We start from the raw sequence: 19939 nt of genomic DNA, 5'->3' as shown, positions 1-19939 counted from the left end.
ATTATCTTCACTCGAATTTCTGCCTGTGAAAGTTGCCACAATCTCCTGAACATAGTCATACTGAGAAACACAGAGAGAGTTGTGTGGAGCTGATAGTCTGAATTAGCTTTATAGCAACTCATTTGGTAATGGCTTGAATGTAACGGACGTTCATTAATATCAACAAGTTTACTTGGATGTTTTTTCAGTCTGTCCCATTGTGCTTCTTCCAGACCCGTTTGATCCAGGTGTTTCCTAAGCCTGTGACGTGTACACAGAGCTGTTCGGGAGTGTAGGATAGTTGGGGTGCCTGCAGAACAACTTGTTCCTCTGTCTCTTTAGAGCTTCTCCAGGTACAGGGGTTGCTTGGCTTCAGGGTGGACGGGCAGACTTTACCTAATCATTTTATCTGTTAATCATATAAACACAATGTTTCATAGGCCACTGGTTTGTGCTGACTGTCAGCAGTGTCACCAGTCAGTCCAGTTTGTTCTGGAAACAAGAGTCATCTTGCCGAATCACAAGCTTGGAATCGTTTCTTTGTCCTGTAACCTGTATTGATGCTTTTAAAAAATATACATGGAAATGGCATTACAATTACCCAGAGCCCAAAGGGACACCTTCACAATTTAATACACATAACGAAGCAAAAAGTAAATACAGAGTATTTCCCTCTGAGTAGACATAGAAAGTGGCATGAAAAGAACATTTGTACATAACCCCAAACACAGTTTGAGCTCTTATATGTTTGTCAGTGAGCAGCAGCTGCACAATAAACTTCCCCTCTCTCACTGATAAATGATGATAAAACCGTTTTAACTTCTAAATATTGAGGCTGAACTCAGATCTGATCAGGAGATTCTAATACTGACTGTGCTGTTGCTTTAAGAGAGACGGGATGTTGTTCTTAGTTTAGTTACCTGTTTCAGGGCGTCTGCCTGCTGCAGCAGCAGGTCAGTTGATACATGGCACACAGTATTTGCATCTTTTTTTTTTTCATGAGTTCGCTGCACACAGACAATAAAACCACAATAAAACTCCCATTCTCCAATAAAATCCTTCATAATAAAAACCTAAGCAACATGTTTTGGGGTAGGACAGTTTAATGTGTAAAGTAGTAGGAAAGGTGCCCTTTGAGTGTGTTAACCCATTAAAACATTGACATCAGGCCTGTGTCTAAGCAGCAGTAGCATGATAAACTCCTCCTCTCTCTGATTAACACTGAATGGTCTTTCCCTGTTACATGATGATCTTACTGGAATAACAGATAACAGAACTAATAGGGTGTTTTAGTTCAGGGGGTTTCACCAGAAGTTATTCTACAGTGTGAACAAAAACTGTGACTATAAAGAAGGTGAAGCAGCCGCCATCTTTACTGATCAGATACACACACACACACACACACAGAGCACTGACTGACCTCAGTCTACTTTATCAACTCTTCTCTCTGCACCGTCACACTTTGTTCTTTTGTTTGGTTACAGAAGCACTTTGACTTGTTTGATGGTGATTGTTATACTATATATGTATTATATATGCAGCTATATTTGGTTCGTAATTGTTAAATGTGTATGTAGATCTCTCTGTGTACATCGTTATGTCTGATTCTGTCTTCCTGTAAGAGTTTGTGTTTCCTAGGATGGTGAAGACATGTCCCGCCTTACTCTGCCTCTGATTGGCTTACCCTGGCTCTTCACCCTAACCCTAACCAATCCAACCAATGAAGTACTAGCCAATCAGAGGCCGAATGGGGCGGGACATTCCTTAACCGTCCTAGGGAACCATTTTGCTTCCCGTAAAGTGTTCTGTGTGTGTGAGTCAGTAGGTGTTTCTCAATGTCAAGGAAGGATCCTTGATATTGAGAGACAGCTAGAGTTTTTGTATGTATGTGCGTTCACATTTTTACAGTTTTAAAAATAATCTGGTCTCAGTGACTCACTATAAAAGGATGCAGTTGTGACCTTCGTGACTTTAGTCTCCTCTTCTCTCTCTGTGGACCATTTGGACCAAACACAGTTGGAAATTAGCTCTCAGATCATCTTTATTTTATTTCTTTATTATGAAGATCTTTTTCAGATATTGATGCATGAATACAGTTCTGTTTCTGTCTGTCCACTGGGCCTTTTGTCCCTCCAGTGGTGGAGCTGATTATTCTGCAGAGTTAATGAGACTTTCCAGTGAAATGGTCCTCTGGAGAACAGAGTGAAAGCTGCCTCCTGCTGGCTGTCTGACAGCTTTAAATCATGCTTGCTTTCTTCTCAAAGCCTCAGCATACCATCTGCATAATGTATGCATCATCCGATCATCTTTATTTTTTATTTTTATTTTTTTTTAATTTTTTTTTCCTACCACTTCTTTCTTTTTTTCCTACCACTTCTTTCTTATTTTTATTATAGAGCAATATTTTTTTATACACAGTATGTTACATTCAGATTTAGAATTACATTGAGTGCATTAATGGTTGCCCCACCGTGACCATTCACCCTGTTTTAGTGAAATCATCTTTATTTATTAAAATGGTAGACTATTATATATGTATGCGTGTGTGGTTGAATTTAACACTCGGGTTGAAAAGGTAACATATATCTTAATTGAGCTCAGTGTGTCATTGGAAGTCCCACGCTCTTTAATATATGATGGTGCCTGACTACTAAGAGCTTTATAGGTCAGGAGAAGGAGTTTAAAATCAATTCTGGATTTTACAGGAAGCCAAACCAGATAATAAGGAATTACAATTGTCCACAAATGCATGGTGTCATAAACCTGGCTCTTTGTCATGGCAAAAACTTGGAAGAGACACAAACATGCCAATAAATCAGGTTATTTTATTTTCTGTGGATATACAATACAGGCCAAAAGTTTGGACACACCTTCTCATTCAATGTGTTTCCTTTTTATTTTTATGACTATTTACATTGTAGATTCTCACTGAAGGCATCAAAACTATGAATGAACACATATGGAATTATGTACTTAACAAAAAAGTGTGAAATAACTGAAAACATGTCTTATATTTTAGATTCTTCAAAGTAGCCACCCTTTGCTTTTTGATTAATAAGGGAAATAATTCCACTAATTAACCCTGACAAAGCACACCTGTGAAGGTAAAACCATTTCAGGTGACTACCTCATGAAGCTCATTGAGAGAACACCAAGGGTTTGCAGAGTTATCAAAAAAAGCAAAGGGTGGCTACTTTGAAGAATCTAAAATATAAGACATGTTTTCAGTTATTTCACACTTTTTTAAGTACATAATTCCATATGTGTGCATTCATAGTTTTGATGCCTTCAGTGAGAATCTACAAAGTAAATAGTCATGAAAAAAAGAAACACATTGAATGAAATGGTGTGTCCAAACTTTTGGCCTGTACTGTGTGTGTATATATATATATATATATATATATATATATATATATATATATATATATATATATATATATATATATATATATTTGTGTGGTCTAACTAATAGAACTCCTACCTGATGTCATCACTGGTCTCATCTCTACGTGATGCCATTGCCGACCTCATGTCTGTCTCATTCACTCCTTGCCTGTGTTCTTCTCCACTAAGACATATTGTCAAACAAGCATTATGTAATAGATTTTTCATTCATTTTTCCATATTAATAATATTAAGAAATTAATCTGTTGGTATCAAGTGGCTCCCCCTACACTTCCACCTAATGTTAGACCTACCTGTTGCCTTCCCCTGTCTTTCCTGATCCACCATCCTCACACCTGAATGAAATGAACTCACTGTTAAATATAGCAGCCTCAATTCAATTCTTAAATCAGCCTAGTGATGGTATCAGATAACACAACTTTTATGCAGTAAGGTTGTGCTCCTGTTGAAATTTCAGTCACATTTTGGATTTTGAAAAGTACAAACATGAAGAGCCACTTAGCACAGACCTTTTTAGAGAGAGAGAGAGAGAGAGAGAGAGAGAGAGAGAGAGAGATGTGTCCTGTATTACAGCTTCCATGTCACCTAAAAGATGTAACTATAGCATGTACCGTATTTTCCAGACTATAAGTCGCACTTTTTTTCCTACTTTGGCTGGTCCTGCGACTTATAGTCAGGTGCGACTTATATATCAAAATGTATATAATTTAACATGTTTTTACATGTTAATTCATACTGAAAACACTACTGTCTACAGCCACGAGAGGGCGCTCTATACTAGCTTGTGACAAATAGAATGCTGCTCCTAAAGACAACTGAGAAAGAAAAGCGCGGGCTGAAAGCCAGATGGCCAGAGCTGGAGGAACGAGTCGGAAGGGGCTCGTCAACGGTGTAGCTACGTCTCAACGCCTTTTAATACATCCATGCTCCACGCCCTGGTAGCTAGTTGTTCTGGGTGCTATTGTGTAGTTGACAGATGAAAAAAAAAAAAAAATTCTAAATAAATGCGACGTATAGTCCGGTGCGACTTATATATGTTTTTTTCCTCTTCATGACGCATTTTTTGACTGATGTTAACTTATAATCGGATGCGAATTTATAGTCCGGAAAATACGGTATGTCTGACAGCTGATAGTAAAAAACAAATATATTAATGATTCCATGTTAAACCAGAGTTATAGCATATATCCATTGACATGCTTCTCTTTATTTTTCTATTTTTAGCCCCCCAGCAGCCCCCGCGAGCATATTATGAATTTGCGTCTCAATATCCCCACGCTCCCTTCTTCTATGTCAACATTCTATGTCAACATTCTATGTCAACATTCTATGTCAATATTCTATGATGGAATCAATGTTATGTAACATTGAGGAAAAACAGATATGATTTAGAAACTCACAAAAGAAGCTACATATAAAAAATAAAAATACAATTTTAACATAATTTTTTTAACCATCGCTTTGGCGCCCCCATGGTGCTGCGCCGCATAAAGCGCCACTGTCTCCACCCACAGCAGCAGTCAACGGGTTCGGCCATCGCAGACCTGCTCACTCCCTACCCCCGGGCTTCTGGCTGGACCATGCCGTACCTTCTGGAGAAGGCAGCACCACCAACAACCTTCGTCATACATCCCCAGCCCTTGTGTCCTCGCTCCTGTTTTTGGCGTCCTCCCCCACACCTCTTTCCTTTTCTTTGTTTAAATAAACCTGATTTTGTTGAACATTGCATTTGGGTCTGTTCTGTATCCCAGCGTAACGACCTCCTTCCTCGTCACGTGTCACTGTTCGAGTTATCAGGAAATGTTTTTTTTTATTGTGTATTCAAACATCAGGAAATATTAGGTAAAAACAAACTTATGGAACAGCTCACATCAAAATGAACACAATAACAGGTTGTGAACAGCTGTTATCAGAATCTCAGTATCATCTAGCTCAGGGGGGGTCCTCAGTGTGTTTTAGGCCAAGGACCCCTAACCTGAAAGAGACACGAGCAGGGACCCCCGACTACATATATTGTATGTTGCATGATAAACTAGGCCTACCATAATGTTTGGTATGGTGCCCTGCAATACTAAGCTACTATTTATGTATTCATATTTCATCTTGTTTTAATGTCAAACATATATGTGGAAGGCACAGTGACTCATTTAGCTGAACTGTATCTGTGGATGGCTACCATAGTGATGGCTACCATAGTGGCTAATAGTTATCGGCTGTTCTTCTTTTTACGAATAGGCCGATTTATCTATTCCAATAAAATGTTGCATTCATGTTAGTGTATTTTTCGGGTCTATTTCAATTTTGGGGGAAGAAACTTTCCAAAAGGTATTAAACAATAATTTGGTGCCCCCCCTCTGCAATGACTCTGAGGACCCTCTAGGGGTCACTGACCCCCTGTTGAAGATCACTGATCTAGCTTATTGGGTGAGGAGTGGGGCACAGCTGGACAGCCACAAGATATATGCAGATAAATACATCCACACCTTTGAGAATCTACTGAACCTGCAGGTCTTTGGACTTGAGTGTCATTTACTAAATTATGAAACTCGTAATGCAACATTAGCATTATGGAGATGTTACTGTAAATGGACTGCAGTTCTATAGTGCTTTATTTAATCTTATTGACTACTCAAAGAGCTTAACACACTATTCAGACACTGATGTCTTGCCCAAGGACACTTGGACATGTAGACTGCAGGGACCACTGACCTTCCAGGTGGTAGATGACCAGTCTACCACCTGGGTTGCCCCCGATGTCTTTGCTATGACAACTTGACATTAACCAAGACAACATAAAAAAAATGTCATAGCGGTAGAGTTTAGATTCTCTGCCCGAGCCCGATCCCGAAATTATCAGCTGCTTGGTTAGCTGTACAGCTGACTCAGCCCCGGGGTGCAAGGAGCCAAACCTGGAAAGGGCAGAGGGCCACGTGGACCGGGGAGAGCTTCACATATGTTCATAGGATGGAGATGGAGCCAACATTAGTATTTCTTATCAGCAGTGATCCATTGCACTACTCAGTTTCCAGTTTATTTGGTACAGCTAGAATGAAGTCTAATACAACAGTAATGCAATGCATCCTCGAACATCATAACTTTGATGAATAATGTTCAGTTTGTGTTAATTCAACTGTGTAATTGTTTTGGAGGATGTAGTATGTGTGGCTGTTTAACTGAATTGTGTTACAGTGACAGGTCTTTGTATTTATCAAACCCGTTTATACCAACTGAGGTAAATAACAAGTAGTAATGTGTATATTTTCTTAAGTGCCTGAATTTCATATTGTGTGTATTACAGAAGTTATTTCTAATAACCATCTTATGTTAATAAGTTAACCTTCTGTTTCTGCTCTTGCAAAATATATTCAAGTATTCATAAAAGAGTGCCAGATTAGTCCTGCATTCTATAGTAATTTTCGAATTCGATACATTATAAGACTAGTCGGAGAAAAACACTATTACAGATCACAGCCACCAACTGCTCCCTAGTCCTAGCGTTGAGGAAATTATCTAAATATATATATTACTATATTATACTGTCAGAGAGAACAGTGTCGGGATACAGAGACTGCAGCAGATCACCTCTCTGTCAGACCTCATGGTTCCATTAATACTCCTGTTGATCCTTCTGACTGAAGCAGCTTCGTGTAAATATCAGCTGTTATTGTGAAAAGATTAATGTAGACTTTAAAGGTTTTTGAATATACAATGATGTCATTTTGTTGAAAGGAATGTGAATGTGTTTAAAATGATATCAAGTATTATCATTATGATCATCTGTTTCATTAACAGTCAAGTACAGTTTTTTGTAAGTAAATGTTTGACTAAAAATAATTCTCAAATTTAGGCTTGTATGTATTTGTATTTAAGTACGAATAGTGCACATTTAATTGTATTTCCTTACACAGTAATGGGTTTATGATTCATAAGTGTTCTGATCAACTTTGTCAGTAACTTAAAATATAAGAGAGAGATCGTGCTGTTTCAGACTGTTTGACCAATTGTGCAGTTTTGACAGTGATGGTTCGACGTAATTTCACCCTAGGTGGCTTTTTCTTAATATGGAGAGAGAGAGAGAGAGAGAGAGAGAGAGAGAGAGAGAGACCATAGACGGTAGGAAGGAGGAGGAGAGCAAGAGGATAAAAGCCAGGGAAGGGGGGTGTGACATGTATTGGTCTGTGCAGTGTTGTGATTGGCTGAATTAATATAACCTTACCAGGCGCGTGTGCAGCTCTTTTTTTTCTTTATTGCAAATCAAGTACAATGACAAATTCAAAAATACATATACACCAGGGATTATGAGGTACATAAAATATGAAAGAGTAAAAAAACAAAAAAATTACAAATATCAAGAGTCTTTAAGGCTTTAGGGTTTATGGAGTGCTGAGTAGTTTATACGTATTGTAGCATTTCATTCATAAAGATTTTAACCCTTGTGTGGTCCTTCGGGTCCCAGTGACCCGAAGGACAACACAAGGATTATGTACTTCCCTTTACTTTGTTGAGAATTGCTCTCTAAACCCTGTTTCTTGAAAAGTAAGTAAGTAAAGTTTATTTATAGAACACATTTAAACACAGTTTAAGCTGACCAAAATGCTGTACAAACAAGAACTAAGGTGCTGTATTAACCCTTGTTTAGAGAGCAATTCTCAACAAAGTAAACGGAAGTACATAATCCTTGTGTTGTCCTTCGGGTCACTGGGACCCGAAGGACAACACAAGGGTTAAATAGAGGTTTTTTGTTTGTTTTGTGAATGTGAAGATAACAAAAAGATTGATGATGCAATACTGTTTTTGTTCTAGACATCATAAAAACCAAACGGCATGTCTTTGTAGAGCAGAGAAAAGTTGACAGAAATGTTAAAGCAGATATAGTCTCGCTTTGCCAGACCTTCCTCCAGGAAGTGGAACATCGTGGATATAGACTACTGCAGATATATTGGGCAAAGTCTTTCCAAAAAGGGACAGTATAAGGACAGCTCTAACATAAGTGTATGTTTCTCGATCAACTCCAGAGAAAGAGCAATCAATGTCATGTTAAAAGTCTTTGCAAATAATGTTTTGCTGGATAGCACCAATGGAGAAGTTTAAAACTCATCTCGAGGTTTGTTTGTGATTAAATATCTTGAAGGAAAGGTCCAAACTTTGAAGTAACTGAATTAATGGATTACATATGGTGGTAACAATGTCCTTTTGAAAGAGGGATCTGATCCTTCTGTTTTGGGTTGAAGGGCTCAATAAAATACATATTTTCCCCTATATTTGTGTCATTCAATGACAACAGACAAGGAGAAGGAAGTGGTTCAGTGTTAACTCTAAATTGTCACGTCTGCCCTGCTCTTATTGTGTTTTTGTGTGTTTCTTGAACTTCCTGTTTTATTTTGTATTCCACTGTTTGGTTACATCCTTGGTCACTTGTATTCCTGTCTTTGTTTGTTTCCTGCCTTTTCTGATTGTTCTGCCCCGCCCTGATGTGTTTCACCTGTTGTGTCACCTGTCCCGTGTTAGTCCTTATTACCTAGCAGTGTTTCCTCTGGAAATGTAAATGTTTTAGGCAGTACTGGTATCGGTATCGGAAAATCTCTAGTTTAAATACTGGTCTTGATTGGAGCTGATGACTGGCAGGTGAGTACGCCAGGAGAGGCGATGACCAGATGAAGAACAGGTGTGGGAAGTCAACTGGCCGGTGCAATTACAGGGGAAGGGAAAATAAGGGAGAAATAGAGAGAGGCAGAGAAAACAGTGGAAAAAAAACAACAGAAAAGTCACAGCCAGCTGATCCCAACCATCACATCCCTGGTGTCTGTTGTTCTGTGGTGTTTTAGAGACGCTGACTGAGGAAGAGATCAGATCAGCTGTTCTAATCTAAGGAGATGCTAAGACCTGAAATATTGATTAGAAGTTGATCAGCTTCATGTGTCTCAAAACCAACTGTTGACCTTGTGGTAATAAAGTCCTGTGATATCTCTGCAGTTTATATTATTGATGAACTAACATCCCTTTTGCAGTGTTACACCTGATGGAGGTCTTTTGAAATACCAAGACTTTTATTGGTTACTATTGTTTATTATTGTTTTTCAGACCTACCTGTGGTACCAGTGCGCCCTGAAGGTGATGTCATTCTGTCATGTCAGGCTGCTGATCCCTTCATCAGAGCTATAGAGTGGACCAGAGCTGACCTAAAGACAGATAACGTCCTCTTATACACAGATGGACACTTGAATACAACCCACCAGCATCCATCCTATAAGGGCAGGGTGGAGCTGGTGGACAGAGATCTGAAGGATGGAAACATGTCTTTAATTCTGAAGAATGTGAACATTAACGACAGTGGAACATACAAGTGTCAAGTTAAAACCAATGATACTGACCGAATCAAAACCATCAGCACCATCCGTCTGCAGGTTCCAGGTGAGTGAGTCTCTCTCAGTGAGTGTTTCTGAGTATCAGGTTGTAGCTGCAGCTCCTCTAAGTCTCCCATGATGAGTTGGTCCCAGAGAGTCAGACAGAGAGAAAATCACTTCAAATCATCTTAACATTTAGAGAATATTTTAATTTAGTACAGTAAGAAAAGTAACAATTCTTATGAAGAAGAACTTCAATTTGAGATACAATTTAGTTGATGCTGGTCATAATTTTAATTTCAGATTTCCAGAATGTTATTTTAAATATCTGATATACATTTTGACTAGTACAAATGTAAAATTAACTTAAATTAGAATTATGACTAGAAGATAAGATAAGATAGACTTTACAAATCCCACACTGGGGAAATTTCTACAGCAGCTCAAAAGAAATGTAAATGTAAACACATCAGAATAACACAAATACACATTAAATAGACATGAGAGAAACATATACAGAAAGTATTATAAGAAATAGAAAAAATTTAAATAAGTTATAATAATAATAGTAGTAATAAAAAAAATGTAAACACCCTTATATAAACCTACAGTATACTGTATATATATACAGATATACAGATGAGTAAGGTTGTTGTTGTTGTTGTTAATGTTGTTTTTTTATTGAAAGCCTTAATGACAAAAAGTGACATCATTTGTCTGAGGAAGAATGACAATATGTTCTTTTTGAATAAGAAGAATTAAAATACGAATATTTGCAATATATATCCATTATAGGTATTAAAAACAGCTTGTCTGTGATGTGCTGTGTTGTGATTGGTGGATATAATATAGGAAACAGATGTTTTAAACCACCATGGTGCTGCAGTCACACACACATATATAACAGTTTTATATCTATGAGAGCAGTGACAGTTAAAACACAAGCAGCAACATATTTCCTACAGCAGTACACCTGGGGCCTGTTGCACAAAAGTAGAATGAAGAAATTCAGGATAACTGAAAAGGCGCAGCTTGACTTAGTGTGATCCACTCATCGCGGCTTAATCGTTTGCACGTTTGCCGAGTCAGGATGAGAAGATTAAGCTATGTCAAGCCAGGTGTATATAGCTGGGATAAGTGCACATTCACGGCTATCTTAAATAGACCACGGTATCGATCACAGCTTCACTGATGCAGAAATGGAGAAGACGTGTGCGGCATATGTTTCATCCGCTGAGCAGCAGCGTCTAATGGTAACTTACGAGGAGGTGAAACATATAATATGCAAAAAGGGAAATACGGATGGTGTTATCAAACGGAGAGAAAAAGCCCGACAGACAATAGCGGACCAACTGAATGCGTAAGGATTTTTTTTAAAATCACTCCACATTTTTACAAAGTTGTACATCTGTTTAAATTGCTGGTAACACTTTATAATTACCATTAATAGATGGTAAATTCATAATTAAATAATCTTTAGTTAATTGTCATTTAACTGTCAGCGAACAGTCATTTTACTGTTAACAAATAATTAAATAATTAATGTTTACTAATTATTATTAGTAGTGCTGTTAATTAACAGTTTATTGTTACACACATTATATCCCTCATATACTATATTATGTATCTGGTAATTATTAAAAAAAAAAAAATTGTAAACCTTTAAGAAACCATTTTTAAAACATCTAGAAACATAACATAGATAGATGGACCAGATATTCCTAACACTTTGTTAAGGGTTACTAGTTGCTTTGTAAACCATCTATAAACAGTGTCTGGATGGTTATTATAAAGTTGCAACAGATGACTATAATACCTTGCTAAATAGTTAATAAATGCTTTGTAAACCATCTATAAACATTTGATAGTTAATACTTTGTCAGTGGTTACTAGTTGTTTTTAGGATGAATTTGGGAGCCTAAAGTACCAAGAGCATCTACACAGGCACTAAAATGATCAGCATGACCAAACACAACAATTTCAGTCTTATTATCATTAAGACAGAGAAAAGTCTGATCCAACCATATTTTGAGATCACGCAAGCAGTTCAACAAAGGCTGGATAGTGTCCTTATTATTATTATCATACTTTGCCTTAAAAGTGAGCAGAGGGAATTAATGTTCCTCTGGAAATTTACGTTAAGGACTAGGCTTAATATCAAACCCTTATTCTTAATGCGAGAATGTTTTACAACAATATGCACAAATCTCTATAGCCTAAGCTAATAGTAATAGTAATAAGTCTAATTCTAAATATCTTTCTACAATTAATTTTCATACAGAACAAACATGACTGGACAAAAACTAGAGAAAAAGAAGCGACTTCAAAACAAACTGTAAGCATATCTGTAAAACAATATAGCCTATTATTATTAATGTTTTTTTTCTCACTCCCAAGCTCGAAGATGACAAGTGACAGCTCCAAAGTAAAATTATTAAGAAGCTTTGAACACATTCTCACTCCCATCTCGTAAAATACAGATGTTTGGCCACGTGCCATTGTGGTCATTATTGACGCTAAAAGTCTCCTTTTAGAGTCCGCTGCACGGTGTAGGAGGATCCCCCTGCCCCCCCTGCTTCTCCATGTTGCACATTTCACGGGGACAGCAGCGGAGGAAAAGCCCATTTCCTCTGCATTGTCCCACTTAATCTCTCGTGCCAGTGCAACCATTTCTTACTATCAAAACAACTGCAATAGTAGGATAAAAATCAAACTTGTGACAGTAATAGTGACAAGTAATGCATGTTAATAAAAATAAAGTGGAACACATTCAGAAGACAACGGAATAACTGTTAAACACGTTTATTTCAGATCTGAGCGGCAGCTGATTTAACACATAAAGACTCCAGGATTAATCTTAGCCTGGCTGTTAGCCTGCTCTGGAGCAGGCTAGCTGCAAAGAATAAATCTCCATGATTACTTGGCTGGTTTAATTCAACCTGCTTTTGTGCAACCAAGTCAAAGCTAAATTCATCCAGGATAATTGATTATCCTCGTTTTGTGCAACAGCCCCCTGGTGTCTGTTGTTCTGTGGTGTTTTAGAGACGCTGACTGAGGAAGAGATCAGCTGTTCAAATCTAAGGAGATGCTAAGACTTGAACTATTAATTAGAAATTGATCAGCTTCATGTGTCTCAACAACAACTGTTGTCCTTGTGGGAATAAAGTCCAGTGTTAGCTTTGCAGTTTTTACTGATTAATAACATCCCTTTTGCAGTGTTACACCTGATGGAGGTCTTTAGAAATACCATGACTTTTATTGATTACTATTGTTTATTATTGTTTTTCAGACCAGATTGTAGTTACAGTGGATCCTGGAGATGATGCCATTCTGCCATGTCACGCTGCTGATTCCTCCATCATATTTGTAGAGTGGAGCAGACCTGGCCTGAAGCCAGATGACATCCTCTATTACAGAAATGAATACTTGAATACAACCTACCAGCATCCAGACTATAAGGACAGGGTGGAGCTGGTGGACAGAGATCTGAAGGACAGAGACGCGTCTTTAATTCTGAAGAATGTGTGCAGACATGACACTGAAACATACGAGTGTCGAGTTAAAACCAGTCGTTCAGGACGTCCAAAGGGAGACACTGACTATTACCAAATCAGAACCATCTGTCTGCAGGTTACAGGTGAGTGAGTCTCTCTCCGTGAGTTTTTCTAGGTATCATGTTGTAGCTGCAGCTCCTCTAGGGTCTCCAATTCACCAATGTTTTCTCTTAAATATGTTCCTACGAAAATGTCTAAGAAAAGTCCATGTCTGATTCGTGATGTGTTCTTAAACCGCAAAATTGTTCACAGTTGTGTGCTTAGGATGATGAATCCCAATGTCTGCATAAATTGAAAGCTCGTGCCCATTGCTCCTATTCAGCATAGGTAAACACCCCATTAATTCCCATAAAAGGGCATGAGCTGGCAGGGCCGTGTCATGTCCAAAAGACGTGGCAAAGATAGTGGAGGCCTCGACTCAAAAGAAAGAAAAACTTTAGTAATTCTGAAGTGGAGGCACTGCTACAAGAAGTTAACAAAAAACGAGACATCATATTTAGTACCGTTAGCAGTGGAAACTAAACAGCAAATAAAACCGATGCATGGAATGCAAGTACTCATGCAGTGAACGCTGTATCCGGAGAAGGGCGCAGAACCAATGAAGTAAAATAGAAATTGTTTGATCTGAAAGGCAACTAAAATTACTTCAAAACATAGAAAATACTCTTGGCGTATAAATAGCGTGATTAATCACTTATTATTGGATGGCAGCATTCACCGTTAACATAGTTGATGTGAATTGAAGGCAAAGCAAAGCAAGTCTATTTATATAGGCTTGCACAACGCATACACAATTTCAATTCAATTTTATTAATAGTATCATGCGATTCCCTGCAATGTCCGTCTGCGTCCTGAGCGTAGCTCTACGAAGAAGAAACAAAAGGACTCCGGGGAGTAAACTCCCCAGAGCTAGGTCAGTAACAAGCATTTCTGGGACAAGGATGCACACAAAAGGAAACAAATAAAAACAGAGATGAGAGAGCAGCTCAGTGTGTAATAGGAAGGAAGGAACTTCCCCGGCAGTCTAGAATTATAATAGCTTAACTAAGAGAGGCAGGTTAAAGAAAGGTGCCGGATCAGGCTTGAAATTCTCCCCTGCCGGATCTGGCTGTACTGGCCTGCCTCCCTCTACTCTTATTCTATTATTGATTATATGATAGATGAATCTGATGACTACGAAGAGAAGCAGGTGGGCCTGGTTAGGCAGAGGCTGCAACTCCTCCTCCATAACTATAAGCTTTATCAAAGAGGAGGGTTTTCAGTTTATTCTTAAATGTGGTGACGGTGTTTGCCCCTCGAACCCAAATTGGGAGCTGGTTCCACAGGAGAGGAGCCTGATAACTGAAGGCTCTGGCTCCCATTCTAGGTACCACAAGTAACTCTGCATTCTGGGAGTGCAGTGCTCTACTGGGACAGTAAGGTACTAAGAGCTCTTCTAGATATGATGGTGCTTGACCATTTAGCGCTTTGTAGGTCAGGAGAAGGATTTTAAAATAAATCCTGGATTTTACAGGAAGCCAGTGCAGAGAAGCTAGTACAGGAGAAATATGATCTCTTTTCTTAGTTCTCGTCAGAACTTGTGCTGCAGCATTCTGGATCAGCTGGAGAGTCTTAAGGGACTTATTTGGGCATCCTGATAGTAAGGAATTACAGTAGTCCAGTCTGGAAGTAACGAATGCATGGACTAGTTTTTCAGCATTGTTTTGAGATAGAATGTTCCGAATTTGGCCATTTTACGAAAATGAAAAAGGCTGTTCTTGAGGTTTGTTTTATGTTTTAATTCAAAGTACTTTACAAATGAGCAGTACTGTGTATTTCTTAAAAAATCCAAATGTATAATTATGTGTAAAATAATGAAAATAATAAATTAAAAAATGGAGAGAAATGTTACATTTTAAATTAGAATGGATGAAAATTGTATAGCTACTTATTTTGCGGAAAAATTGTCTGCTCTAAATAATGCGTAAGAGTGATCTTGAGTCTGCGTAGATTCTGTTCTTACCTAAGAACAAATCCCAAATAAGAAAACATTGGTGAATGCCAGAATATTCGTGAAAACTGCGTAAGTGGTGTTTAAGAACACATTTATTCCTAAGAACGTTTGGTGAATGAGCCCAAATGATCTTAACATTTAGAGAATAGTTTACTCCTGCAAAAGTACTGTGAGAAAAGTTACCTTAAACTTAAAGTACTTCTTACTTTCAATAAACTTTCCTCATACATTTTGACTAGTACAAATGTAAATGCAAACACATCAGAAATTTACATTAAATAGACATAAGATAAAAGTATACAGAAAGTATTATAAGAAATAGAATTAGTAGAATTAGTTATAATAATAATAATAATAATAATAATAATAATTAAAAAAGTAAACTCCTTTCTATAAACTGACGGTATATATTCACCGATATACAGATGAGTAAGGTTGTTGTTGTTGTTCAGGAGAAACAGAAATCTACAAATCATTTCTGGTTATCTGATTTTTGGGATATCTGAAATTGAAAGCCTTGATGACAAAAGTGACGTCATATGTTCTAGGAAGAATGACGATATGTTATTTTTGACTAAGAAGAATTGAAATATGGATATCTGCAATAAATATATGTGTATATATACAGTGTATATCAAATATATGTTAAACTGCTTGTCTGTGACGTGCTGTGTTGTGATTGGTGGATTTAAACAATAGGAAACATATGTTTTAAACCACTGTGTTGCTGCAGTCACACACATATATAACAGTTTTATATCTGAGTGCAGCAACACATTTCCTACAGCAGGACACCAGGTGTCTGTTGTTCTGTTTTAGAGACGCTGACTAAGGAAGAGCTGTTCTAATCTAATGAGATGCTAAGACCTGAACTATTGATTAGAAGTTGATCAGCTTCATGTGTCTCAACAACTGTTGACCTTGTCGGAATAAAGTCCTGTGATATCTTTATTAATTAACATCCCTTCTGCAGTGTTACACCTGATGGAGGTCTTTATAAATACCATGACTATTATTGCTTACTATTGTTTATTGTTTTTCAGACCTGACTGTAACAGTGCGCCCTGGAGATGATGTCATTCTGCCATGTCACGCTGCTGATTCCTCCATCAGAGCTGTAAAGTGGACCAGACCTGACCTGGAGCCAAATATCGTCCTATTATACAGCGATGGACACCTGGAGAAAGACGACCAGAATCCATCCTTTAAGGACAGGGTGGAGCTGGTGGACAGAGATCTGAAGGACAGAGACGCGTCATTAATTCTGAAGAATGTGAGCAGACACGACACTGGAATATACGAGTGTCGCGTTAAAACCGATGGTTCAACACGTAAAAAGAGAGGCATTGAGCCAGTCAGAATCATCCGTCTGCAGGTTACAGAGCCAGCAGGTGAGTGAGTCTCTCTCAGTGAGTTTTTCTGAGTATCAGGTTGTAGCTGCAGTTTCAAACATCAGAGAGGATGAAAGCTGCTCCACTATCCACACATTTACCGACTCTTGTTGTTTCATCTGCAGGTTCCAAGAAAGGAAACTATCTCATATACGTTGTGGCAGCAGGTGTTGGTCTGATTTTTCTAACTGTTGCAGTAGTTGGTGTGATATATAAAATATGTAATAACAGGAGATCAGGACAACCTGCTGCTGCTGCAGCTTCGACCGATCAGCTCCTCGACAACTCAGAGCTCTTTACAGCTGACTAGTTTCTCATGTCCTGTATGTATAAATTGATTTTCATTACTTCTGTGGGTGTGAGGTCATATACAGATCTGCTATGTGGTTTGCCCCCTACCCCCATTCAAGTCCTGATCACCCTGTTGCGGTTGTATTCGCTATAACAACCAGCTCGCTCTACATTATCCTGCTTATTACATGGCTACCTACCAAATAAATCAATAATTTGACACAAAATGTTGATTTAAAAAGGAGTTTATTTATTTAAAACTGATTGTATTACTTGCGCTAAAGAAAATAGTCCGTTCCGTCTCTACGGTTGGAATCCTGCGTCTATAGCAACATTAACTCTGTAGCTTTTTAATGCAACCGTTCGTCTATTACGCAACACCACCTTACGGGCTGTGGTAGTAGATGTATATTTTATGGGGTGCTGCCGTGGTGGACAAAATCCCCAGCTGCTGTTTTAGTCACTGCAGGAATTGACATAACATTTGCTGAAGCGTTGTAGTGAGCTAGCGGGCTATCGGCTGCTCTAATTCACATATAACTGAACATTTCCGTTGACGGTGAAGTGAGACACGGTGAATGGCTTCTTTGGGAATATTTATGTATTTATGTCCTCATTCATCTCGTTTCCTTTTTGCAGAGCCGCTGCATGTTGACACACCTGTAACGTAAACGTTGCAATGTGAGCTAACTAATTAGCTGCTGAAGTTACTGCGTAGCGATCATAGACGGTATATAAAGATGTGGTGATAGGCCCTCACCAGATCTGCTGTCATTGCTTGAATTGGAGGACAGAAGTTGCTCCACGTTTCCCCACTTTTTGCCACAGCTGATAGGCTAAATTATCCGGACTTCTTTCAGCGGATTGATTGATAGCTTTCCTCCAGAGTGAACAGAACTGCGTCCATGGCAACGCTCTGCTTTTGCATGGCAACGGTGTGTTATCCTTAGCAGCGGTCTGTTATCAAGAAATAACAGACCGCATTCTACGTTAGAATTCAACCAAGCCATGTAATAATATAATAAATGCATTATGGTAAAGTCCGTCACTGCCTTTAAAGAACATTTTACTCAAGTAAAAGTACTGTTACTTGGGGTGACCTCTAGCTCACCCGGTAAGAGCGTTCACAGACTTGAGTCACCGACCTCGCCAGACTGTCCAACGGCCGATTATCGGCTTGGTGTGTCAGGGCCCTAAGAGCGTGCGCCCCATGTAGGCTGAGTCCTTTGCAGCGGCCCGGGTTTAAGTCCAACCTGCTGCCCTTTGCTGCATGTCGTCCCCCATCTCTCTCCCCCCTTTCCTGTCTAACCATTGTCACTCTGAAATAAAGGGGAAAAAATCTAAAAGTACTAAAAGTACTTTTACTATGAATGAATAGTAAAAAACAAATTTAGGCTACTTATTTGATACCTGAAAATTATGCTCAGATGAAAGTAAGTCAGTTAAAATGTTCTTTAAGAGCAGAATGAAGCAGCCAACACAGAGATGTTCAGACAATATAAACTCAGCAGCAGTACACAGAAATACTTTGCTCCATTAAATGACAAATGTAATCCATTACTTCAGCCCAGCTGTACTCAGCGCTAGTATATTAGGCTATAGCAAGCTTTAAACAGAAAATGATGTTTCTTTAGTTGTAAATATCAGCAGACAGAGCACTCACCAGATATCTTATAATCAGGTGTAGAGAGCTCTTCAACATGTTATCTCTTTGTGTGTTTTGGTGGTAATACATTTTATATGGAGAGAATTTTGAATGCTTGTTTTCTGCTGGGTAATATAAAGCCTTGTGGGGCCTTCTAAGAATAATATATTTTCAGCTAATGATATAATATCAGCTAACATTGAATGGTTTAAACTGAGGAGTTGATTACATTGTGAATATTGTTGTTGTTGTAATTATAAAATCTGATGACTAGTCTGTCTCTAAATAAGACCTTAAACAGGATTTATTATCTATGAAATAGATTTACATGAAGTTTGTCAAAGGAAATATTATGAAATGTGAACTATACCAAAGTGATGATCTTTGAAAGAAGTTGATAATTATTTAATATGAATCGATGGATGAAATAATAATGATAAGAGACATGATGGAAGATTATAACTCAGTTTTGACATTCAGAAACCTTAATGGGCCTTCAACTGTTGTTCACTGTCCTGGCTCACAAATGGTGGAACGAGCTCCCTATCGACATCAGGATGGCCGAAAACCTACACATCTTCCGCCGAAGGTTAAAAACACATCTCTTCCGACTACACCTCGGATAAAAAAAAAAAAATTTCATATGTCTTTGCTTATTTAAAGCTAATGTACTTGCACTTACTACTTGTTGTCTGGAGTTTGAACCTTCACAGTTGAAAGCACTTAATTGTAAGTGACTTTGGATAAAAGTGTCAGCTAAATGACATGTAATGTAATGTAAATTGTTTCAATCTTTTATCTTATGATAAATACTTTATTTTGCTACATTTGGATTTTCAAGTTGTTACTTTTATATATTCATTGTTAAGCGTTTTTTATTATTTTTAAACAAATAAAGCCGCTCCAAATATCCAACCTCATATTGTGTGTGTGTGTGTGTGTGTGTGTGTGTGTGTGTTATATTAATATGTTAAATGTGTTGAGGAGGAGCAGAGACTGGAGGAAAGATGTGATCCTGAGATCTGAATCTGATGGAGGGTATCTGGTGTCAGCTAAAGAGACCTTTGTCCAACATGTTGAGTATTTCACAAACACACTCAAACTTATTTAATGCTTCTTACAGTCAGCGCAGTCGGGGTGATGCGGACGGAGATATATCAAGCAGCCTGGACGACTGCGCAGAGAGTCTGCAAGGTTTTTGTAAAGACGCAGACACAATACTACACACCAAAAGAGACAAATTCAGTTCTCTGAGCTGCTCTATCCTTGACCATGATCAGTATAAACGGCCAAACGTTTCACGGCGACCATGCGAGCTGACGATAAGAAACCTAGCT

The 19939-nt window shown here is 38.3% G+C and overlaps 1 protein-coding gene across 1 annotated transcript; it reads left to right on the top strand.

The window, feature by feature from the left end:
- The first annotated feature begins 6821 nt into the window (after positions 1–6821).
- On the top strand, positions 6822–17063 carry LOC120572789 (V-set and immunoglobulin domain-containing protein 8-like). The gene is made up of 5 exons (XM_039822227.1): positions 6822–7031; positions 9466–9795; positions 13018–13365; positions 16319–16666; positions 16792–17063. Exons 1-5 carry the CDS (start codon positions 6983–6985, stop codon positions 16974–16976), a joined length of 1260 nt encoding a protein of 419 aa, XP_039678161.1. The 5' UTR covers positions 6822–6982; the 3' UTR covers positions 16977–17063.
- Positions 17064–19939: the final 2876 nt, after the last annotated feature.

Source organism: Perca fluviatilis, chromosome 14 (assembly GCF_010015445.1).
Source record: "Perca fluviatilis chromosome 14, GENO_Pfluv_1.0, whole genome shotgun sequence".
Lineage (NCBI taxonomy): Eukaryota > Metazoa > Chordata > Actinopteri > Perciformes > Percidae > Perca > Perca fluviatilis.
Note: the sequence above shows the minus strand (reverse complement) of the source record. Positions and strands in the feature narration are given on the sequence as shown.

Excerpts from the sequence above, each read along its gene's own strand:
- LOC120572789 (XM_039822227.1), top strand. The coding sequence starts at position 6,983 with ATGGTTCCATTAATACTCCTGTTGATCCTTCTGACTGAAGCAGCTTCG. Across the intron at positions 9,796-13,017 it reads CATCCGTCTGCAGGTTCCAG|ACCAGATTGTAGTTACAGTG; the intron begins GTGAGTGAGTCT and ends ATTGTTTTTCAG. Across the intron at positions 16,667-16,791 it reads GCAGGTTACAGAGCCAGCAG|GTTCCAAGAAAGGAAACTAT; the intron begins GTGAGTGAGTCT and ends TTTCATCTGCAG.